Source organism: Gouania willdenowi, chromosome 21 (assembly GCF_900634775.1).
Source record: "Gouania willdenowi chromosome 21, fGouWil2.1, whole genome shotgun sequence".
Lineage (NCBI taxonomy): Eukaryota > Metazoa > Chordata > Actinopteri > Blenniiformes > Gobiesocidae > Gouania > Gouania willdenowi.
This window is the reverse complement of record NC_041064.1, coordinates 510,410-535,247: the sequence shown is the minus strand read 5'-3', so window position 1 is coordinate 535,247 and position 24,838 is coordinate 510,410. Positions and strand designations below refer to the sequence as shown.

Genomic DNA, 24,838 nt, shown 5'->3' with positions numbered 1-24,838 from the left:
TGATTTAATGAATAGACCGTCTCTTTATTACTAAACCACTTCTGTAAAGGTTTCCTTCGTCCTGCAAAATATCCCAACATGGCTCATGGAATGAATGTTGAATGAAAACCTAATTGTGTCAAATGGCAAAAAAACAATTGAGATGCGGTTAAAAAATGAAATTGGTATTATTCTCAGTCAAGATCTGTCTGCTGAATTTAGTCCAATTTAGCCTGCCCTTCCTCTTCTCTCCTAACACACCTGGCTCACATCAGTAATCAGGTAGGAGAGGGAGGAGGAGCTTATAAAGGGCTGAGAGGACCAGAAAGCGGGAGGCACAATAACTGACCATCAGCAGACATGTGAGGAGAGTTCTGCTGCTCCTCACTGGACATCTTTGTAATTTTGTTGTTTTAGTTTGGACTGGAGATTTCTGGTAGTCCTGTTTTCGTGTTCCTGTAGTTTAGTGTTTTGTATGTTTTTGTAGTTTAGAGGGTGGACGCTGGGACGACGGCCCTGTATAGAGTTGGCCCAGTGTCCTCCCTACTTTTGTTCAGTTTGGCCAGGGTCTCCAGTCCCTTTTAGTTTGTTCTGTTGATACTTTTAGAATTTTGTTAATAAATACTTTTGATAACCTTTGATTTCTCTGTTGCGTCTTGTTTATGTTGCGGCCCCTCAAGCCTTGACATCACATCCTAGAGGGGGTTGCAACAGTGAGAGTGGTTTAGTGTTACTCGTATGTCGCTCCAATCAAACACAGAGAATGATGCGTTATGGTGGCATTGGAACTCAAGCATGTATACAATTGTTTTTTTTAAAAGAGTTAGACTATTCATATTTACTCAAGAATAGGAATTATTAGATAATTAAACTATGTATTTGTGTCCTGGACCTTAATATGCAATGTAAGGCTGTTTTTAATCAATTATTAATTCAGTTTATTTTTAGTATTTCTATGATGTGTGTATTTTGGTTAATGTTATGTACAGTACTATGTATGCTTTGGTTATTGTGTTTTATTTTGGTTATATTTATTTTTCTGTGTCAATGTTGTTTGTACTTGTTATCTAATCTGTTTGTTGTATTAATGCATATACAGTATAGTCTGAGATGTAGACCACCCCAGGAAGAATAGCCACTGCTTTTGCAGTATAGCTGATGGGGATCTAAATGAAAACAAACAAACAAACCCTTTATGAGAATTTGATTTTCTTATCATACATCATATAATCAGTTACCATTAACCATTATAGTTGATGTGTAACACTGATGAATTCCCATAAAAACAAAAAGCATCAGACTTTGACTTTATATTACCACATATTTTATTATATAAACTGAAAATGTACAGTTCATCTCTATCTCAGCAATAGCTGTTCTACGTGTAAATGTCAAACATATTTACAAAAACATCTTCATTTCTAACAAGGTTTCACAGTATTATCTGTCTTAAAGTCACTATTTGCTTCAAACCTCCAGAGAAACTCTTCAAAACCACACGAGAAATTATAAAACAAAAAGCAATCAGTCCGACATGTTACCGACATATAGGCTTCACTTTCACTTTGTTTAAAGTTACGTATCAGTTTTTTCTTTGCTTTAGTCTCTGCTACAATACCTAACACACACTAGCCATATCATTAGGACCATGTGACCACTTTCTGTGTCCTGCTCCTGCTCCATCTGTGTGAAGTTTGCATGTTCTCCCCATCCTTTTCTCTTCTCACCATCCAAAAACACGTGTGTTAGGATAAAAAGATGTGTTAGGTTATTTGGAATCTATACATTTCTTGTAGCAGTGAATTGGAGTGAGTCTGTCTGAGTTTGCCTTGTAATGGACTGGCGTCCTGCCCATGGTGTAGCCCCACCTAGCGCCCTTTGACAATCTTTCTCGTCCTGTTTACCCCCTTCACATTTTTGTCAAATCATCGTATCCTCTTTATATCATATATATAAGTACCCTCTCTATAATTTCAGATGATTTTCATTTGTGAAAACAGTGGGCTCTAAACCGCTAAATGTGTCTCGAACATTGATTCCCTAAGGTTTAATGTACACATTAAAAACAGTTAGTGTAAGTTAGAGTGAAATTTAGGTGAACTACAACTTTTATGTGATTTCTTCAACAATCTCCTTTGTGAAATGTAGCTAATTAATTTCTCCTATTATTAAATGTGATGAAATGGCCTTTGCAGCATAAAATAATCCTGTTTCAATAAATTAAAAAAATATATAATCTTTTGTTGAGTGAAAGTACTGTTAGATTGTGCTGAATTTGTCCAAAAAACAACCTAAAAAGAAACTAATAACATTTCATGGTTATTTTAAAATTTTCCTATCTGAGTACTCCCTTCAATGTGCTTTTGTACCTCTAGGGGAACATGTACCCCAGTTTGGGAACCACTGATCTAAGGCAAACAGATCCTACCAAAGATACACAAAACATTTTGTTTTACATCAGCGACCACAGCAAATTTACATTTTGAATCGATTTCTTTTGTTTTCATCAAACTGCTTGAAGTGACATTTGACCTTTTTAGGTTGATTTCTAAATCTCTAATTTATTGTTTGTATATTACAGTAACTTCAATACTTTGTTCATACGTGGCAAAATACTTGAGATCAAATTGGGTTACTTATGGCTTGTGAATTAAAAAGAGTTTGCCACCCCTGATTGAAGTCTTACCTTAGAATAAAACAGATAGCTACAGATTCACTGAGAGAAGACAAACCAAAGGTTAAACTGATCAGTCATCTACGTCGTACTAAAACACTTTAAGCAAAGCGGAGGACTCAGTGTAGCCGGCGCTGTTCTGGATAAAGCACTTGTACTCGCCTGCGTCACTCGGAGTCACGTTGGTAATGAGGAGATTGAAGTGACCTACAGTTTTCTCCTGGATTATACACCTGCTGTCTGTTACCTGGTCGCCATCTTTAAACCACTCTGCAGTGGGGTTGGGTTTACCCTTAACAAGGCATTGGAGGATAGCCGGTGTTCCCACCGCGGCCGTCACATTTGTCAGGGGAATGACACATTTCGGTGGCATTTCGGTTACTTGAAACTGGAAGCTACACATCTCAGTTGACTTCCCTTTAAAGTCAACTTTGTCATCTTTTGCTGGTTCTGCAAAAACATCAAAGTTGACGCTGACATATTTGTGTCCCTGCTCACTGGTCTCGCTGTCGGTGTTAGCCACCAGCCTCACTGCCCTTTGGGAATCATCAGCCTCCTGCTCAAACTCAAACTCCAGCTCAATCTCTGACACTTCCTCACCATCAAAGGACGTGTTGCCCACCACCAAGTCAAACTTCTGAGGCTGAACTTTGGCACTACCCAGTGATACAGCGGTTAGCTCCCTTCCTCGAGTCTTTCCTGAGAAGGCCTTGGCATTTATCACCATCAATGAGGCCCGACACAAAGTCTCCCCTACAGTGTTAATGGCCCTGCAGGTGTACACTCCACTGTCATGTGTGCTCACTTTACACAGCTTCAAAAAGTGGTTGTCTCCGTCATAAGATGGAAGAAACTTTTTGCTGTGGTGAGGAATTTTCCGGTCACCTCTGAACCACGACACAACGGGAGAAGGCATCCCCATCAGCGAGCATTCAAAGATGACAGTGGTGCCCTCTGGGGTCTCCATGTCACAGATGGGATTAATGAACCTCGGGGCATTTCAGTAACCTCAAATCGATTTCAAACTATCGTGTTCTTGAGTCACGAAATCTACACCCGCCTCTTCGTAAAGGCTTGGCAGCACATCCAGGGATATGATCATGCTCTTGTTGTCTGCTGTGTACTCTGGAATAGTAATTATCTTAATCTGCTTCTCAAACTCTTTCACCTCGTTTTCATCCAGTTCAACTTCAAGTAGAATCTCCTGCGGTGATGGAGAACGAGACAAATCGTCCTCCTCTACGTCAAACTCCATCACATGTTGATGGGTGACAGCAGGTGGGGCAGGCATGAACTGCACGTCCTGTGATACAACAACCACGAGCGCAACGCTTCTGGCCTCGCCCACATAATTCACAGCCTCACAGATATACTCTCCCTGGTCAGCTTTTGTGATGTTGTCAATGAGGAGTGAGATACTATCACCGTCTCTACTCGTTTTTATCCTGTTGTCTGGCATGATTTGGGTTTTGTTACAAAACCACCTGATCTCAGGGAAAGGCTGACCAAAGACCTCAGCATTAAAAGCCAGGGAGTCATTCTCTAACACTCTTTTCTTTGTGAGGGGTTTAAGGAAAGCCGGAGGAATTCCCTGTACTTTTTCTTTAAGCTTCGAAAGTCCCAAAGAACCCTCAGCCCGAGTCAGGAAAGGAGTCTCACTTACAATGCTTCTGTTTGCTTTGATTGACTCATCAACAGGAGAAGCCAAGAAATTAACTGGGGAGAAGAAAACATCACTGGACTCTCCTGAGGTTGCTCTCATGTGCTCAGCTGGTGATAATGGAAACTCCTGTGGTGTCAGGAACCCACAAGGAGAGTCAGAACTGAGACTATGGAAAGATGATAGAGACTTGGGAGTGTGCAATGACTCGGCTATTGGATGAGAAGTCTCCGACGAGGAGCCTGGAGTGAAGAACCGCTCGGCTGTCACAGGCAAGTCTTCACTTACTGTGCTGCCAACCTCAATGGACATCTCAGACTCTGGAGAGAGGGGTCGGCCCCAGTCTGTGGGAGGGTTGTAAAAATTGTAAACAGCTCCAAACGTGACCTCCTCTTCCTCCATGGGGGAAATTATTACTGCTGCTTCACCAGTTTTATCAGTTGGAAGAGGAATAACCTCTTCTTTTCTCTGGGTTGTAAACTCTGCACATTGGACATGGGATGCATCTCTGATGTCTGTTTGAAGTTTGGTGGAAACCTCTTGAGGTTGGCTGTCCTGGGTCTTATCTTCATCCTTTATGTCAACATTTATTGTCATCTGTAACTCCCCTGTCCCCTCCGTGTGGGAGTCTGGTAAACTTACAAAGACACCACTGTCCATTGAGAGCTCCGGCACTAGAATAAGCTCCGCCTCGTACTCTTTTCCTTTTGAAACGAGATCCCCGACAATAGGCATTGCCTCTTCACTTCCTTGCTTATCACTGGGAATAGCAGTACATTCCTCCCGATCAATAGGTTTTCCAGTATCTGTGAGGCCTTCCAAACTCTTCAAGCGCTCAGGACAAACCGGCACAAAGGAAGACTTCTCAGCAGCACCTCTCTTGATCTCTGTCTTGATGGTTTCATGGAATGTTTTGGATTTTACGCCTCTCTCCACTGGTGCAGAAGGCCGAACTGAACGATTAATTGCAAGTACTTTCTCAACTTCGAAAGGAATGAAGCTGCTTGTTTGGTCAAATGTGCTCACAACCTCTTCGCTAACAATCTCAGGTTTAATTGCTGCTTTTGAGACTTGAGAGGCTTTCAGTGGCCTTGGCTTTATCAGATCTGGAGAACTCTGCACTTCATCCACAAACTGTTTAATTGTATTGTGGTATTCGGTTACAGCTGCTCCCTCAGAAGGCTGTGAGCTCCCCATGGATCCAGGTATAAGTGTTGAAGTGGTTTGAAGGGCTTTAAGGAGGCCTGGGCTTGCTGTTTTAGTATCAGTATCCTGATCAGTATGTTCTCCATGAATGTGGCTTTCTTTAAAAGGAGTTACTTGTTCCAACGAGTTGGAGGAAATGGCAACAAGGGGTAAAAACTCCTCTGGGGAAACTATCTTCCTCTGATCCTCTGGGGAGGGTGGAGAAATCAACCCTTCTTGAACAGAGTCAGATTCAAACACTTGTTTGATCTGAGAAATGTTGATCACAGCAGCAGAGGCCTGAAGACCACACCCGGATATCGTAGGAAGTTCTTCAGAGCATGCAGGTCTGAATCTGGGGCCCTTAGCCGCAGAGCTCAGTGCTGGTTCTTCAGTCTGTTTGAAAACATCTTCAAGGTGACTAAGGGCAGTTTGGTGTAACAGTACAGGTTTATCAGATGTTTCTCCAAACTGCTTGAAACTCTCATCATCAATGTCTCTCTCTAAAAATGGCACAGCTTTCTTCAAATCTCCTAATGACACCTCTGAGAGGCTGGCAGTCTCCCCCAGCTGGTTTCTAGCAACACATTTGTACAGTCCAGCATCACTGGGCCTAAAATCCACAATGTAAAGCCTGTACACATTCTCATTCACTTGGGCCGTGTATTTTCCAGATGACACTTCGAGACAAACAGTGTCACGGTACCATGTGACATCTGGGCAGGGTTGTCCTGTGATGATGCACTCAAGCATGGCAGTGGCGCCCTCGGAGCAGGTGATGTTCTCCAGTTCTACAACTATATGGGGTGCTTCACCGACAGCATCAAAGGAGAAAGTGAACTTGTGTTTGATATGCTGAGAGCCTCCCTCCTCACTGGAAACCTCTGAAGTCGTCTCTGTAACAGCTTGAGGTGTGACCGTGCAAAATTCTTCCATCATCTCAGGAATAGGTGTGGCTGCCGTGACTCGGATTTCCACTGAAGACAAGGTGAAATCTTCTCCTGAGGAGACCCGTCTATGGACCGCTGCCTGAGGAACCTCAAGAGTTTCCTTTTCCATGAGACCCTGAAGCTCCTTGTCAGTAACACTTTCTTTCTGAACTGTCTCTTCCACTTTCTGTTTGAAGTCTGATGACTTTGAGATTCTTCTGTCAGAGATCTTGAGCGTGGCACTACAGATGGATTTACCATGTTTGTTAGATATGACACAGTCATACTTGCCCTCATGGTCAGTGGTTGGGTAGAACACAGTAAGCTTTGACTTGTTGGATTTGCTGATGATGTCATAGTCAGGGTTGTGGTTCAGTGGGTGTCCATCTTTGAGCCAGCTCACTGTAGGCAGAGGGTCACCTTTGAACTGGGAGAAAAACTCTGTCATCTCCCCAGTTTTCACATCAACTGATGATGTTTCTTTCATAAACAGTGGACGTAAGCCTCCACCGGTCGATTCTCCTTCTGTCTTTTTCATCTCCCTCTTTGGGTAAAATCTATTCTCATCTCTTGACTCGTCAACTTTTTCTTCCTTTACCACTCCACGCTGAACACTTTTGGGACTTTTCTCATCTTGCATCATTCCATATTTCCCACCAACTTGTTCTTTCCTGTTTACACCTGATAAAACCGTATGTTGCCTCGTTTCACTGCTCTTTTCTGTAACCTCCACCTCTGCTCTGATTTCTTCTCTGGATGGCTTCTCTTCACTCAATGATCTCTGTGTCTCTTTTTGATTAGTCAAATTATATCTGAGGATCTCATAAGAAACCCTTTCAGAAATGGGTTCCAACCCTTCATTAGGATCAATGGTTGTTTGGACTGGAGAGGTTATTTTAGCTGGAGGAGCCGGGCTGGTTGTTTTCTCACTGACCGGAGTTGCACCATGATGTGATGCAGCCTCTATTGGTGTACGAGAAGCTGAAGAAGACTGTAAATCAGGAAGAGAAGGTAACTTTTTAGAAAGGCAGAGTTTAGGAGAAACACAATGTGGTTTTCTGTCTGTTGAAGGCATGGGATACTGAACTGGGCTTGCAGGACTGATTGTTGGAAGATTCTCCTTACTCAATGGTCTCCTTGTCTCTTTTTGGTCAGTCAAAGTCTCTCTGAAAATCTCCTTAGAAATCAAGAGAGGAAACTGTTCCAACCCTTCATCATGGGCACGAGTTGTTTGGACAGGAGAAAACATTTGACCTGGCGATTGGTGACTAGTTTTGTTTCTGATTGCAGGAGGAGTGATACCTCTGTCATGTTGTAAAGTAGCCTCAATTGGTGAACATCTAATTGGAGAACTAATGTGAGAAGATGGAGAATGCTGGATAGTAGCTCCACTGGTAGAGGGATGAACACATGCGAGAGGAGCAACACGTTGTGGTTTGCTCTCAGATAGCGGAGTAGGAAGCTGAACTGGACAGGTTGTTGGAAAATGATCTTGACTCAATGGTCTTCTAGTTTCTTTTTGATCAGTCAAAGTCTCTCTGAAAATATCCTTAGAAATCATGTGAGAAGACTGTTCAAACCCACTAGCTGTTTGGACAGGAGAAAACATTTGAGGCTTGCAGGGGCTGGTTGTTGGAATACCCTCATTACTCAATGCTCTTGGTGTTTCTTTTTGTTTAGTCGAATTAAAGTCAATGGTTGTTTGGACTAGAGGAGGTTGATGGTTTGTTCCCTGTCTGACCAGAGTGGAAGTTACACCTTTGTCATGCTGTAAAGCAGCCTCTATTGAAGAATGTCTTGTTTGGGAAGCCAAGTGAGAAAATATAGTAGGGTGTGAGTCAGCATGGGTAGTTGGATTATGTTGGAGCAGATGTGCTTTAGGCGAAACACAACCTGGTTGGCTCTCAGATGGAGATGTGGGAAACTGAATTGGGCTTGCAGAGCTAGTTTTTGGAAGATTCTCCTTGCTTGATGGTCTTCTTGTTCCTTTTTGGTTGGTCAAATTATCTCTGAAAAGCTCAGAAGAATTGCTGAGAGCTTGTCTGTTCGTCTCCTCTCTGACTGAAGTAAATGTCACCCCTAAGTTGTGATATAACTCTGCCTCCTTTGGTGAATGTGTCACTGGTGATGTGGCGTGAGAGGGAAAACCCTGTAGATCAGCTCCACTGGTAGAAGGATGATGATGTGAAGATTTAGAAACACGTGTTGGAGAAGAAACATTGTGTGGTTGGTCTTCAGAGGCAGGGAGAGTAAAGTGAGCGGGGCTTGTAGAGCGGGACTGTCTGCACTGAGTGTTCAAAGACCAATCAGGTTCTTCCTGTCCACCGACACCCTCCTGCCACTTCAGGATGCGCTGAGTGAGAGCCTCCTCCTCACATTCTCTCTGCAGCTTGGTGCCTTGGTCCTGGACTGGTGACCCCAACTGCAGACCCATGTCCTCTGTGTCTGCAGACACACTCAACACAAACTTCTCCTTGGCTGTTTTTTCCAGAAAAGGCTGAAGGTCATGTTGCACCTTTGGTTGTTTCTGCTCTGTGCTCGTCTCTGCTGGGTAATCTTGGATCCAGTCAGAGTCCTCCTTCATAGCCCGATCCTGCTCCATCAGAACATCCTGTTGCCATTTCATGATCCTTTGAGTCAAAGCTTCTTCTTCGTCGACAAGCTGCTCACACTTCAGCTCAGACAAATTCTCCACGGACAGTTGGAGCTCTCTGTCCTCCTTGTTCTTCTCAAACAACATCTTCTCTGTTGTGGAGGTAGTCTTTACCTCGGACTTCACCTCTGCTGTGCTACTTTCTCCTCTAGGGGATTTGTGCAGAAGATAAACAGATGGTTCTGTTTGTGTGTCTATTGGACTTGCCTTGACTCTAGGTTTGGACGGTGGAGCTGATGTGTTCTCCTGTTCTATCTGCCCCTGGGCTCTCAGTGATCTTGATTCTGATATGGCCATGTGTACTTTTGGTTTTAATCCGTCCTCTCTGTTCTTCTCAAGCACATTCTCTGTGGTTAAAGTTCTTTTTTCTTCCGACTTCACCTCCGCTGGTGGAGCATTTACTCTGATTGATTTGTGCAGAAGAGAAACAGATGGTTCTGTTTGTGTGTCTATTGGACTTTCCTCGACTCTAGGTTTGGGTGGTGGAGCTGATGTGTTCTCCTGTTCTGCCTGCTCCTGGGCTCTTAGTGATCTTGATTCTGACACGGTAGCATGTACTTTAGGTTTTTCTTCATCCTCTCTGTTCTCCTCAAACACATTCTCTGTTGTTGAGGTGGTCTTTGCCTCTGATTTCACCTCTGCTGGTAGACTCTTTCCTCTGGGGGATTTTTGTAGAAGAGAAACTGATGGTTCTGTGTGTGTGTCTACTGGACTGGCCTTGACTCTAGGTTTGGACGGTGGAGCTGATGTGTTCTCCTGTTCTATCTGCCCCTGGGCTCTCAGTGATCTTGATTCTGATATGGCCATGTGTACTTTAGGTTTTAATCCGTCCTCTCTGTTCTTCTCAAGCACATTCTCTGTGGTTAAAGTTCTTTTTTCTTCCGACTTCACCTCCGCTGGTGGAGCATTTACTCTGATTGATTTGTGCAGAAGAGAAACAGATGGTTCTGTTTGTGTGTCTATTGGACTTTCCTCGACTCTAGGTTTGGGTGGTGGAGCTGATGTGTTCTCCTGTTCTGCCTGCTCCTGGGCTCTTAGTGATCTTGATTCTGACACGGTAGCATGTACTTTAGGTTTTTCTTCATCCTCTCTGTTCTCCTCAAACACATTCTCTGTTGTGGAGGTGGTCTTTGCCTCTGATTTCACCTCTGCTGGTAGACTCTTTCCTCTGGGGGATTTTTGTAGAAGAGAAACTGATGGTTCTGTGTGTGTGTCTACTGGACTGGCCTTGACTCTAGGTGGGACTGTGGGCCTTTGTCCTGTCTGATCTTGGACTACTGTTTCCTGCCGAGTGTAAACTGGCTCATCTGGTTTCATGTACTGCAGTTCAGGTGGCATAGGCAAATCATCTTCTGACATTCGCATGCCCTGTTGCCATTTTCGGATCCTGAGAGTGAGTAGTTTCTCCTCACACTCTATTCGTTCGACCTCCAGGCTTCTCTCATACTGAGCTCTCAGAGTGTCCTGTTCCTCCTCCTCCTCAAACATCCTTGAGGTGTGAGCTTCTCTGCTGTCTGCTGTTACAGTCTCTTCTCTGGTTGACCTCATCAGCCTTGGAGATGATCCAAGTCTGTGGTCAAACCTCTGGCACTGTGTTAAGTCTTCTTTGACTTCTGATGCTTTGAAGGTTATTTTTGGGGATTTCTGTACCATCCTTTGTGGAACCTCTTCTTTAACCTGTTCAGGTCTGACAGCTATTATTGGTGCCCTAGCTTTTGGATATTCTTGCTGTTGATCCACTGCTGACAGCTTCGGACCATCTCTTCTGGCTTGTTCTTGAGAGGACTTTGATGGCGACATGGTTACAGCCATGTTTGATTCTACTTTGGATGCGTTTTTAGCATTAAAAGGCGACAAAGACTCTATTAGTACATCATGGTGTGGGTACCTGAGTCTCGTGGGCTCCATGTACTGAGTATCAGCCTCTATGGATACATCGAAGTCAGCATCAAACTCTTTTTCACACTCTGGACTTTCATGCTGCCATGTTTTGATCTTTGAGGAAACTAGTCTTTTTTCACTCTGGACTGGATCAGCTCCCAAAGTTCTCTGCACTTTTCCACATTCTTCTCTCTGCAATGATTCTGAGGTAAAATATCTTGTGCTGAGTTCAGCTCTCTCAGTTTCACTAAAAAACTCAGTCAGTGGCTTGGACCTGGTTGACTCTATGATGCGCTTTATCTCCTCTTGACTTGGCCCCTTTGTATTTGATTCTCTACACGTCACTGCTGTTGGTGGATATGATGCCTTTTCAGAATCAAACACACTTTCTGAGTGAATCGGCTCCATTTTAACATTTGTAGCATTCACTCCAGGATCTGAAACCACACTTGGATGTGAACCTGACATCTGTTCTAACCCACAATCACCCCGAGGCCGATCAAAACTCTCTATCGCTGGTGTCTCCTCAGGGGAACCAACTGATGTAAATTGTGTGTGTCTTTCTATTGTTTCAACAAGTTCACCTTTCATTATCTGTATTGCTCTAGTTCTGGACTGGGGCTCAAAGGAGTGCCTGCTGTGGGGGCGGGAAAGCTCCAGTGATGATGCTGTACCTTGAAACAGCATCCTATGTGTCTCCCCCAAACTAGAAGCTGCGTTGAAATGCTGAACATCGGGCAGTGAGGCGGGTTTGACACGGAGCTTGTCGATGTAATCTGCATAACTGGACTCACTCACTACAGACTCAAGGTCAAACTCAGAGGAGGACATGGTAGAGACCGAGAGCCTCTTCTTCTGTCTCACTGCCTTTTGAAGAGTGCTGAGTTTGGTTCTGACCTCGTTGTGGAGGCTCTCTGTGTCACTGAACCTCTCACTGTACCTGTCGCTGCATCGGTCACTAAACTTATCACTGAACTGAGCGCCGGTGCGTCGGTCACAGTAGATATCACTGAACCGGTCATTGAAGCGTTCTGGCCTGTCAAACATGAGTGGAGGAGACGGAGCAAGTTCAGATGCAGTTTCTAAAGGCTTTGACTCGACTGCAGACTCCGTTTCTTTTGAATGAAACGCGGATCTGAAGTAGACCGTACGCACCAGGGCGTGTTTAGACCGAGCTTTTCCTCGATGAGCTTTGGACATTTTGTCAAAGGGAGACCCGACACACCGGAGTTCAACCCTAAACTTTTGCTCTTTCCGCTGCTCTGCCGTGGTATTTACGTGCTCATGGGCTTTATGCGTGAGTCGAGCTAAGTTCAGGTAGTTAGCAGACTGTTCTTCCCTCAGTGAGACCAAAAGTGAGGCCGTTGACTCGGCCGAACCCTCTGAGTTTAACGCCATGACTTTGTAACTGCCTGAGTCCTTCTCTTTAACACCGCTTATTACCAGAGCAGTGGTGTGCATGTGCATGCTGCTGTTGGTGTAGATACGCCGTCTGCGCTCCTTGGGAATGGACCTATTGTTATGGAACCACAGGACCGTCGGTGGGGGAAAGGCCGTCAGTTTACATCTCATCTCCACCGGTTCTCCCTCCAGCACCGACTGCAGCTTCAGCTTTTTAGTGAATGACGGTTTCATGTTTTCTGTCCATGAGCTGATGGACAACGCCAGTCCAAGGTCCACAAAGTCTTCGGTGTCAGAAAAAGCAGCTCTCAGCTCAGCGCCGCTCTGCGTCTCTGTGAAGAGAAGCAGAAGGTCAGCTGGACGTCTGCCTGCACACTAAAACCAATTTCATTATTCATTGATGGAAAAAATTGCATGCTGGGAGTCACAATGCTGTAAGAAATTATGTCACTCACCATATTGGTTCGAATAAACGCAAGACTGGATTCTGTTTATTAGAAACCAGCGGGAGTTTTGATCCTTCGTCTGTGGAAATTTCTTCAAAAGATAAATTGTTTAATTATTGAGAGCATTTTTCCAAAAGTGTCGGCATGGTTTACGCTCCGGCTGTTGGTCCGTGCTACAGTAATCCTTACCTGACTTGCAGACAGGAGAATAAACGCCCTTTTCTAATCCTTACATTTAAAGGTGACCTTTGAGCGGTAGAGCGCAGTGAGAAGGCGTTTATTCGAACTAATATAGTTTTACTGGTGTTATTGGAGAACAAACAACAGGAGCCACATCCCACTATCTGCAAGCCAGACTAAGGAATATATTGCAAGAGGAAGGTCTCAGTTCCAGATGCAGTCAAACCTACATATCTTTTAAAGAGCAGTTCATGTTCCAGAGCTTTAAAAGATACCATCCTGTGCCTTTTTCTGGGAACAGATCATAGAAACCCTCATGCCAACACAAAAAGAACATTTTGGATGCAGAACATCAAAGACACTTTGGTAGTGCCTGCAGAAGAAGTGAAGGTCTGAGAGAGGAATCCACCAGGAGACGTGTTGACATGGAGCTGTTCATGCAGACTGAGGGACTGAAGAGGAAGCTGTGATCCAACCAGCACATGCAGCACCAGCTTTACTCCAGGTTGGACCACAGCTCCCACTAACAGCTCCTCTACTCCGTTACTCCAGGACAGGAGGCTTACCTTTGACCTCCTGCTCAACGCGGGTTTCGATCTGCTCCCTGACGTGAGTCACTGCAAAGGAAGAAGACATGGTTAGAGTTCTCCTCACGGAGCTTCACACCATGATTCAAAATTCTTTAACAACCACAGCCTTTTCTCCTGAGCAGGTCTTTTTTTCAGGACCTTCATCTGAAACTTTGAAGGACAGGATCACAAAGTCTCATAAGAAACAGTCAGAGAATTCTAAAGTCTAAACATTAATATAGTGAAGGTTGGACTGGAACATTTCTTAATATGAATTATCTATTAAACAACAGTAGAACCAGTTCAGACTTGCCCACAAGGTGATACTGAAACTGGTCCAAAATCAATTAGAAACCACCACACATTCCTACAGAGGGCGGAGTTACTAAGGAGGAACACTGGGAACACACAGGATGTGATGTCAGAGGAGGAGGTGCTCTGAGGGAGGAGTCGTGAGTTAGTTGCAGTCTTCAGTGCTCGATGATGATCCTTTACCTTCTCCTTCCTCCTCTGCGCTCACGGTGAGGGTGGCCATGCTCACGGCCTTCCCCCACCGGTTTCTGGCCATGGAGGTGTACTGTCCCGCATGTTCGGGGAAGGCGTCTACCACGATGAGCGTGGCGGCACCGCTCGCCTCGTCAAAGTGGAACACCACGTTCTTGTCCGGTTGCACCGGATCTTGGTTGTGGAACCAGTCCAAATGGAGCGGCGGGGTTCCAGACACGAGGGCGTGGAACCGCGCCACCGCGCCGTGAGCTACGGTGCAGCTGGAGAGGGGCTGGATGAAGATGGGTTTCTGACTCAGTTTCTGCAGGACGACCAAACTGGTTTGAGTTGGACCTGAAACAAAGTGTGTGTTGACTTGTTCTGCTCCACCCATACTGTGGCGAGGACTGGGAAGGGGGAGCACAATAGACCCACAGCGGGGGGGGGGGGGGCTGCTTGTTTAATGACTCACAGTAAACCTACCGACAGACACACATGTCAAACTCACCCTCCAGTGTCAGTGAGGCAGAGCAGGAGGCGGTGCCGGCACTGTTGGTCACCCCACAGCTGTACTGTCCTTCGTCCTCAGCGTAGACCTTTAACACCTCTAGCTGACACACGTCATCAAACTGAGACATGCGACACAAGTCCGACTGCCTCATCTCCACGTCACCATGGAACCAGCTGATCCTCACGTCTGGAACCAAGAAAGAGGACGTCAGCACTGAGCGAGAACCAATCGGAACACTGGGGAATAATGGCAATGTCCAATCAGCACCCTGCAGTGTCACGTGTTGAAGGATCATTTTACTTTGAAATCCACGTGAATCTCAACCTTCTTTTGTCACGTTTGTTTAGGTATTTCTTTAGGATTGATTCTATTTTAATTTGCTTGTCTCATTTTGTCTGCAAAGGTAACCATGACAACTCTAATTCTTCTTCCTGTTTCAGTCTTTTTTACCTCTACTAAACATTTGTTGAGTACAGGTAAAGCAGTGAAACACACAAAGTTATCATACCGCCTCCTCGGACTCTGCACTGGAACCGAGCTGGTTCTCCTTCCTTAGCTGAGGTGCTGCTGATGGGCGACACGATGACGGGAGGAGCAGGAAGTGACGGCGACTCAGGGGAAGCCACCTCAGGTACTGAAAGAACAGAATCATCTCACAGTGAGAGAGGAACAGGCCTGAACCAGGATGGGGAGGATGTGGCCTTGATCTGGTTTTAATAGGAAGGGTCAAGTGGCCTCTGGCTTTGTTTAGTCACTCAATCTGTTGGTCATTAGTGTCTGAAGTCTTAAGTGTGGCTAAAAGTTCTACCTTCAGCTAAATGTTAGCGTGTGTGTTGGTTGTACCTTCCACCCTAAGGGATGCGGAGCTAGTGACGGAGCCGCACTCGTTCTTAGCTTCACAGCTGTAGGTGGCGCCATCCTCAGGGAAGACCTCGATAAGCAGCAGCGTGTGCTTGGTGCCGTCATGCAGGAACTTGCATTTGAAGCCAGGTGAGAGAGGCTGGGAGTCCTTGTACCAGCTGACCTGGGGAGGAGGAACCCCGCTGACCTGCACTGAGAACCGCGCCGGCTTCCCAGCCTCCACCGTCTGAGGCACCATGTGACGGACGATCTGAGGAGGCTCTGGGACTGGTGTGGAAAGACAAACTCATCAGACACCATCACCACCAAGGCTCTCAAGGCTTTATTTACCAGTTGAGGTGGCAAAAGTACTAGTCTTCACTACTCAAGTGAAAGTATAGATACTGGAATAAATAATGACTGATTGAAGTTTCTCCCTTACTTGAGTAAAAGTATTAAAGTACATGCTACTAAATGTACTTAAGCAAAAAAGTAAAACAAATGTTCCTTCAATAATAAGACAGGGTTTTTAAACCAGAAAATTCCATATCTTTTATTTTTTATAATCTTGTAGAAAACTGTTACATAGAATAAGTAAAATCTGGAGAATTTAGCACTCATTATAGACAACATTTGTAAATAAAATGTTTCAAGCTTTGCGTCTTTTTATGTTGTGAAGTCATCTTCCAAGATATCAAAAGTAACAAGTACATTTTTTTAATGTAAGGAGTAGAAAGTACAGATATTTATTTAAAAAAGTAAGGTGTAAAAGTAAAATGCTGCCAAAAAAAGAAATACTCAAGTAAAGTACAGATACCAAAAAAAACTACTTAAGTACAGTAACAAAGTATTTGTACTTCGTTACTTGTCACCTCTGTTAACCAGTTTTTCCTCATGGTCATGTGATCAAAGTCAGCTTTACACATGTTCTGTTCTACTCTTCAGGACTCTGGATGTTACTGACATTAGCAGTACATCAGTGTAAAAATGTTTGTGATCTCATGGTTGTGATTTACTGTGGGAATGTTTGTACTAAGTCCCTCCCAGGGTGAGCGGCGCCCCCTGCAGGACTTACGATTGACCCTGAGGTGAACTGTGGTGCGGTTCTTTCCTGCGATGAAGGTGTACTCTCCAGCATCACTCCTAAAGGTCTCAGAGATGGTGAGTCTGTGCAGACGTCTGATGGTCACGTAGCTGAACCGTTCCTCCGTGGAGAACTGGATCTCCACTCCGTTCCTCAGCCAGCGGCCCTCCACGTCGTCTTCGTTCACCTCCAGCTCTATGGACGTCCTCTGTTTCTCCAGAACCTGAGGCAAAGGAAGAACGGACTAAAGGAATTTGCTCAAAACCAGCACCTGGACCAGTGACCTGAGAATCTCACGGTGATGTCTCTCTCAGCAGGTTCAGAGATCCGGACATCGCGTCCCTCAACTGTCAGATGAGCTTTGGACACACTCGATCCGGCCACGACTGAATACTCGCCAGCATCGGACATCCGGACCGTCTGAACCATGAGGCGATGGACATACTTCTCTGCTGTCACCACGTACCTGAGAATAGGAGAGAAGATCTAAGGAACTGTGTGTGTGTGTGTGTGTGTGTGTGTGTGTGTGTGTGTGTGTGTGTGTGTGTGTGTGTGTGTGTGTGTGTGTGTGTGTGTGTGTGTGTGTACCTTTCCTCGCTGGTGTCCAGCTCCTGTCCATCCTTCATCCACATCACTTGGATGTTGGGCTCAGAGACTTCACACTCAAAGACGGCTTTTTTCTTCTCTGTGATCTGGATGTCTTTGATCTTTTTTGTGAACTCGATCATACGGGCTAAAAACAGACCAATCAGAAGAGAGAATCCTCCTGCTTTAACATCACTGACTTGGACTGAGCTGTAGAGGTTTATCACTAACTGAGACTGTTTAATACAAAGAGAGACTGTTAAAAAGAAGTCCTCAAAGTGGTTCTAAATGATGAGAAGGTTCTGATGACGCTACCTTCCACAAACAGGTTGGCAGCGCTGGCAGCAGAGCCGGAGACGAACTGGTACTCTCCTCCATCTCCAAAGTGGACGTTCCGTATGGTGAGCGAGTGTGTGGCCTGCCGACTGCGGACCTGGCAACGCTCCGAGGACTTCACCTCCACGCCGTTCTTCAGCCACTTGTAGACAATGCCCTCGTGGTTGACGGTGACCTCGAAGGTGATGGTGTCCTTCTCTTGAGCGTTCAGGTCCTTCAGCATGGATGTGATGAGAACGGCTGTGGATGCAGAAAAGGACAGGACTGTCAGAGCTCGTCACCCTGCCACACGTTAACAAATCAACAGTTTCACCACGTGAACGCAATCACTCTGTCTGACCGCGTGCGTTTCAAACATGTGAGAAGGAAAAGACATTTGTGTCATCATAAAACACTGAGAACCGTTTAAAACCAAACTAGCTTTAAGCTCCTGCTTCTGCAGCTTCTCCCAGTCCGTTCTGGACCAGCACTCAGATGAAGTCCCTCTTCAGTGCTGGTCTGACACTGGTTTCTGCTCCCAGTCCATGTTGAACACTTGGGCTAGCTTAGCTTAGCTTAGGCTAAGTTCTTCTTCCAGTGTTCTGTGGAGCATCGTCTAACAGCGACACTAGATCAGCAGAACGTCTCCTCGTTTGCGTTCCTAACGTGTTTCTGTAGTCTGAATCCACTCCATCTGGACTTTGACGTGTGATATTTTACTGGAAATGCTTTAACTTTAAACATTAATATTCTTCCATCAGTTCATCGTCTAACTCCAAATGCTGAGTTTTGCTTTGTTCAGGCCTGGATTCAGACAGACTGGGAACACTGGAACCTCTGGGTGCGCAAATAATCACGTTACACATATTTTAATTAGCCGCTCGTCTAACAGTTAGCTCCAAGCACAAACATTAGGCGCACATCAGCAGGTCAGACTGGGTTAAATAAAACAACTGTTATTTCCATTTGTTTCTCACATGGAAAAGAATCAAAACACACAAAGAATCTAATAAATGTTTCAAATGTTAAAGAAATATTATATTCTTAAAAATAAGCAAAAAGTTCAAATGTAAAATCTTTACAGTTACAAACTATTAAAGATTTAATTTCATGTTGTTTTCCTTTATGTTATGAAAAGGAAAAAGCTGTTGCTTTCATCCAATAATACTTAGTTTAGTTGGACTGAGCCCAAGCTAAAGGTGTGTGACATAGAAACGTTAGTGTGAGCATTAATTATAAATATAGGAAAATTAAGTTACTTTAGTCTGACTGACGCACATTGAGGTGTGTGTGACGTTAGTGTGAGCATTAGTGAAGGTCGTGTTGGGGACGAGACCAAGACAGACCAGAGGGGCGTTCAGTTTAACTTCTTTATTGATCTGATCAATAAGCATGCCTCATGCTTTGAAGGACTAGGGAGGGGCAGGGTCAGGGACAGAGGGACGGGTTTAAGGGAAAGAGGGGTTCAGAGGGACTGATAAGGAAGGGAGGGGGTCGGACGAACTGGTTGAAGGGAGGGATGAACTAGTTTAAGGGAGGGTCAGAGGGATGGGTTTAAAGGAGGGGGTGGGGTCAGACGAACAAATTTTAGCGGGGGTGGGCACAGGGACAGCTTGTCTCAGGGTTGGGGTTTGAAGGGGCGGACTTTGAAGGTGGTCTTACGGCTGACGGTGAGCGTGGCCGACACGCGGTCGTTCCCGCAGACAAAGGTGTACTCAGCTGAGTCGTCCCTGCTGGTGTTGGTGATCTTTAGCTGGTGGAGCTTTCCCTGAACCACGATCCTGAACTTCTCGCTCATCTCAATCTCCACGCCGTCCTTTAGCCACATGGACGGAACATTGAAGTGAGACACCTCACATTCAAAGGAGGCTGTCTGCGTCTCTGGGACCGTCACATTCTTCAGTGGTTTGGTGACTCGTAGAGCTGAGGAGGAAAGAGAGATCTACGTTAGCTCATCAATAACACTAGAGTCTGTTCTTCTTCTAGCTTTAGCCTTAAACTACTAGATTTCTAGATCTATAATAAACAAAGCTGTGTTATAGATAGATACATAGATGTAGATAAATTGATAGATGTATAGATATAGATATAGACAGATAGATCGTACCCTCCACAGTGAGCATGGCGCTGCACTGCAGGTGTCCAACCACTGCTGTGTACTCTCCTCCGTCGCTGGCGTCCACGTTCTGCAGCAGCAGCTTGTGCGCCTTACTCTCTGACAGAATCCTGATTTTATTGCTGGGCTTAAGCTCCGCCCCCTTGAACATCCATTTGATAGGCACGTCATCGTGTGATAGGCTCAGCTCGAATGAGGCGGTGCTGTCCAGCAGCGATGACGCATCTTTGATCTTCTTTATGATTTTTATGGCTGCGAAGAAAACCACAAGTTGAAATCTGACGCTCTGTGACTCCGCCCACACACACCGGCATGCACTTTACACTCACTCTCCACGTTGAGGCGGCCGTTGGCCGTCAGCTTGCCCAGTTTGAAGGAATAGACGGACTCGTCCTGTGTATTGCACTTCTTGACCCTCAGCATGTGCACCTTGCCCTCCGTGCTGATGTCGTACTTGTCGCCGCTCTGCAGTTCCACGCCGTTCTTAATCCACTGAGAGCCTTTGACATCAGTATGTGTCAGCTCCAGTGTGAACACCGCGTCCTGTGTCTCCGTCACCGTCTGGTTCTTCAGAGTCTTCTTCATCTTTACGGCTGAGGACACAATGAATGACATCAGGTCCACAATGTGAGGACACTTGGTCCACGAATGCTTTAAGGAACATGTTTTTTACCTTCCACCCTGAGGAGGGCGGTGGTTTTGGAGTTGGCCACCTGGTAGCTAAACTCTCCCATGTCCTGTGGTCGGGTGATGGTGAGGACCAGGCGTCGCACGGCTCCATCCATCTCGCTCAACACATTCTCACTGAATTCCACTGGCTTGTTCTCCTTCAGCCATTGGCCCTCTGCGTCGGCGTTGGCCACCTCACATTCAAACATGGCTGTCTGAGACTCTGCCACCGTCACGTCCTGAAGGGGCCGTGTGATGGCTCCTCCTGGAGGCAGCACAGTGACAGGGTCATGTTTGATTGGTTGAACGTTTAGCCGTGAATGTGAATGTGGAGTGCGATTATACCTGAGACAGTTAGCATAGCGCTGGAAGTCTTCTCGCCAGCGTGGAACATGTACAGTCCCTCTTCATCCTTCATGGTGTCGAGCACCGTCAGAGAGTGGACTTTTCCTTTGGACTCCATCTTGTACCTGGGTCCTGCTTTCAGCTGCTGGTTAGCAAAGGTCCAGACCGGCTCGACTCCAGGATGAGATACCTCTACGCTGAAGGTGACGTTCTGGGACTCGGAGCAAACTTTGTCCTCCATGTGCTTCACTATGTTGATCTCTGTAAAAAGAGGAAGGACCGGTTAGCACCTAAAGCAGCTGGAGAACAGGAAACCTGAACAGAAGAAGCAGGATCTCACTTTCAACGCGCATTGAGCAGCTAGCGTCCACTTTTCCAACCACCAGCTTGTAACGTCCTTCATCAGAGGCGAAGGTCCGAGAGAAGACCAGACGCTGCTTGGTGCCCTTTGTAATCATCTGAATGCGATCGCTGGTTATCAGTAGTTTGTCGTTGTGATACCATTTAACGGCACTGACATCCTGAGCAGAGATCTTAGACTCCATGACGACCTTGGTCCCCTCAATGCAGGAAACGTCTTTTAGAGGAACTACAATGTTGATGGCTGTAACAAAAGACCAAAAACATCTATTAAATGTTGTGAAGAGGATTTATTTAATTGACACGGTCAGCGTGACTCACTCTGAACGCTCAGCTTTCCAGAGGTGGAGATATCTTGAGCGGGAACAACAAACGAGTAGGAACCGGCATCTTCATTGCTAACGTTCTCAAGCAGCAACTTATGAACCAGCCGGTCGATGACTATATGGACACGATCCGAGGCTGTGATAGGCTGACCTTTCTTCATCCACGTTCCCTCCACATTTTCCTGGGAGAAGCGGACCTCCAGCTGAGCAATGTCGCCCTCACAAACAGTGAGGTCAGTTAGTGGCTGCATCAAAGTCACCGGGCGCACTGAGTGGAGAAACACACACAGGAATCATCACTAATCTGCTTATAAACTAGATTGTTAAAAGATCAGATTCAGAAAGAGTTCCTGATAGCTCACCTTTCATTTTGAGTGACGCGCTGGTCCTCAGCTCTCCACATACAAAGGAGTACTTGCCCTGGTCCTTCTTTTGGACATCTTTCACAGACAGGGTGTGACGTCCTCGGCGTGAGGACAGCAGATATTTATTGCTTTGGAAAATCTCTGTCTCTCCAAAGAACCAGCGGCCCTCTGCATCCTCACGAGAGAGCTCCACCTCAAACTCTCCGGCATAAGTCTCGGGAACCTCAATACTTTCCATGTGTCTGGTGATCTCGAGAGCAGCACCTGGGCGAACATCAGCAACCAGGAGATTCAAACAAAGACCAACACAAGACAATCTGACTCCTGGAGGAACTCTAGATTACCTTCCACATGCAGCCTGGCACTCGTCCGAACGTTCTCGTCATCCACAACCGCACAGGTGTACTCTGCATCATCTTTCATCTCAATCACCAGCACAGAGAGGAAGTGGACCTTCCTGTCAGAGTGCATCCGGTATTTGTCTCCGGAGAAGATCTCCATGTTGTTCTTGAACCACTTGACCTTGATAAAGGGTTCGTTGGTCTCACATTCAAAAGTCATCATGGTGTCCTTTTCATTAGCGGTGACATCGTCCAGCTTCTGGGTGAAGCTAATAGCAGTTTTAGCTGTAATTACACATAAATGAGACATTAATGAGGTGAGGACTTATCAAACTTCAGATCATCTACAGTTCTTCTACAGTTTTTCTACTATTCCTCTTCAAGGTCAAGACACTCGGAATAGAAAACGATCTAAAAGATCACTTTCATACCTTGAACAAGTAAGAAAGCGTGGCTTGAAGACTCTCCGGCAATGTTAACGGCCTTCACCATAATACTGGCAGAATCTTCGGCCGTGACATCTCGGATCACCAGCTCACAGACGTGGTCTTCAGGCCAGAACCAGTAGATCCGGTCAGTCTTTTCCAGCAGAACGCCGTTCTTGAACCACTGGCATTCTGGCTCAGGTCTTCCAATGACCCGAATGCGGAAACGGACCTCGTCCATTGGGGCACAGGTCTGACTGGTGATACGTTCTAGGATGTGTGGGGCCTCCATGCTTGGAGAGAGCTGGATCCTCTCTGGTTTGAAGGTGGGGATGGTGACTTGGCCTTGCTCCTCCAACCTCTTCCTTTCAGCTTCTTCTTTCTCCTTCAAGTGATGCAGCAGCTCGTCTTTAGTCTTTTTCAGCAGATCTTCATAAGAGTCATCTCTTTTACGAGATTTAAACTCCACAGCAGAGATGGACTCGTAGAAGCCCTCTTCAGTTCTGCGTTTGAACTTGCTCTTGAGTTCTTCTGTTTCCTCAGAAGATTTTTCATGAACTATTCTCTGTGTTTTTCTCAGTCTAACAACTTCTCTGTCCTGCGGCGTCTCGGCCTGTGGCTCCATCTTTACCACTTCAAAACCAATCCTTCCTGGCTCATGTGCAGCTTCTGCTGCCTTTGGTTCAGGAGCACGGCGCAGGACAGATCTGAAGTCCTCTCTCTGCTGGATGTCCAGCTTCACCGTGTGCTCAGTAGTACCTAAAGGATTGTCTGCTACCACCCTGACCTCTCCTGCATCATACGATTTAATGTCCACAATCTCCAGATAATAAATACCATCGTAGCGAAGTCTGTACCTCTTGCTTTTGCGGATAAGCTGTCCGTTGAGATACCAGTTGACCTTTGGAGCAGGATAACCAGTCACCCTGCAGCGGAATCGAGCAATGTCACCTTCTAGTACTCTTGTTGGTTCTGGAAGCAGAACAATCAGAGGTTTCTGTTTCTCTGTTTCTTCCTCTGCAGTGACTCCATACGGGCCTCCTTCATGAGCCATGCGCTCAATCTCATCAATGCGGTGGACTCTGCCTTCGGGCAGCTGCGTTTCTTCCACCAGACCTTTCTCATCCTTCACGATCAGAGTGGCTGACGTCTGGTCCACTCCAAACTTGTTGGTGGCCCTGCAGGTGATGACGCCGCTGTCTCTAGCGTAGGCCACTTCGTAGTCCAGGCTGCAGTATCCAAACTCGTTGATCATCCTCAGCCTGTTAGCAGCAGCCAGGGGCTTCCCATCGTGCAGCCACTCCACCGTCATAGTGGGGTCACCGATGGGTGTCAGTCTGCACTCAAAGTGAGCCGGACCGAAGCGCTTCATCCTGATGGAGGTCAACTTCTTCTTGAACTGTGGTTTCTGCTGCTTCTCTTTGTCATACAGGTCTCCCTCCTCCCACTGCTCCTGGCCATAGCGCAGGTGAAGCGGCTCCAGCTCAGGAGCAGCGATTTCCTTGGCCTTGTATGTTCCTTTGGTTATGATGAGTTTCCTTTCTACCTGAGGGGCAGCAAAGTCCACCTCTACGTTGACTCTGCAGCGGGTGGTGTCCCTGCCGGCCTTGTTGATGGCGGTGGCGGTGTACCAAGCGCTGTCTGAGCCTGCAGCTGAAGGAATCTGGAACTTTGCTTCTCCTTTAGTTCCCACAACCCTGAGGGGAGAAAATAGGTTACTCTAGTCATCCAACACTATGTTTTAGTCATGTTTTTTAACACTTCAGGTAAGAGTACATAATAATGTTGGATAAAGATAATTATGAAACTTTGAAGAAGAAGCTTAGCACTAATGAATGTCTGGTTAAACTCTTTGTTTATTAGTGACCTGTTGATAATCTCACTTAAAGTTTTCAGAAGAACCCCAGAAGGTGGTCCAGGTTTCTGAGCGGTTCTTACTTGATGTGTGGGTGCTTCTGTGGGCTAATGATGTCACTGTTCTTCAGCCACACAATGTCAGGCAGGGGGTTTCCCATGGCTTTGACGGCCAGTTCCACCAGTGTTCCCTGCTTCACTGTGATATTCTTCAGCTTCTCCACAAACTGAGGACGAGCCACAGTTTCTCGAGCTGTCGATGGAAAAACCAAATGATTAGCATCAATAGCCCAAAGAGTTTCAGTTCATATGGTTATTTTTCTTTTAAACATCAGGATATCTACAATTTGTTTGACTACAAACACAACCATCAATAATCCACGTGGTCAAAGGAAGAGTCTCTCAGGAATGAGTCTTTTCCAATAGAGCCAGACGTACCATCAACATTCAGAGACACTGAGACAGAGGTGCGTCCGGCTCTGTTCTGAGCCACTACAGTCCATTCTCCAGAGTCTTGAGGCATGGCTGGGACAATGATCAGGGACTGAATCCCATCCTCTTTAATCACAATCTTGTGAGTGTAGTCATTTACCACTTGTTGTCCTGAGAGAAGAAACAAAGTGTTCACTACAAAGAAACACAAAGTTGATGTGTGCTGT

The 24,838-nt window shown here is 45.8% G+C and overlaps 2 protein-coding genes across 2 annotated transcripts in view; both read right to left on the bottom strand.

Annotated features, from left to right (window-relative positions):
• Window positions 1-24,838, bottom strand: part of ttn.2 (titin, tandem duplicate 2) — a 214,246-nt gene that overhangs the window by 175,211 nt on the left and 14,197 nt on the right. The window contains 20 exon segments of the mRNA XM_028435600.1: window positions 13,555-13,605; window positions 14,552-14,740; window positions 15,063-15,188; window positions 15,398-15,682; window positions 16,470-16,701; window positions 16,776-16,944; window positions 17,067-17,211; window positions 17,379-17,639; window positions 19,041-19,301; window positions 19,486-19,746; window positions 19,824-20,087; window positions 20,168-20,428; window positions 20,509-20,769; window positions 20,849-21,112; window positions 21,190-21,462; window positions 21,557-21,823; window positions 21,904-22,185; window positions 22,332-24,022; window positions 24,264-24,432; window positions 24,618-24,782. Coding sequence (XP_028291401.1) covers window positions 13,555-13,605; window positions 14,552-14,740; window positions 15,063-15,188; window positions 15,398-15,682; window positions 16,470-16,701; window positions 16,776-16,944; window positions 17,067-17,211; window positions 17,379-17,639; window positions 19,041-19,301; window positions 19,486-19,746; window positions 19,824-20,087; window positions 20,168-20,428; window positions 20,509-20,769; window positions 20,849-21,112; window positions 21,190-21,462; window positions 21,557-21,823; window positions 21,904-22,185; window positions 22,332-24,022; window positions 24,264-24,432; window positions 24,618-24,782 — 5,877 coding nt within the window.
• Window positions 13,621-14,539, bottom strand: LOC114454834 (palladin-like). The gene is made up of 2 exons (XM_028435629.1): window positions 14,053-14,539; window positions 13,621-13,995 (listed from the first exon to the last, which is right to left on the bottom strand). Exons 1-2 carry the CDS (start codon window positions 14,435-14,437, stop codon window positions 13,979-13,981), a joined length of 402 nt encoding a protein of 133 aa, XP_028291430.1. The 5' UTR covers window positions 14,438-14,539; the 3' UTR covers window positions 13,621-13,978.

What these genes read in the sequence shown, in the direction of transcription:
- LOC114454834 (XM_028435629.1), bottom strand. Translation starts at nt 14,437, where the DNA reads ATGGGTGGAGCAGAACAAGTCAACACACACTTTGTTTCAGGTCCAACT.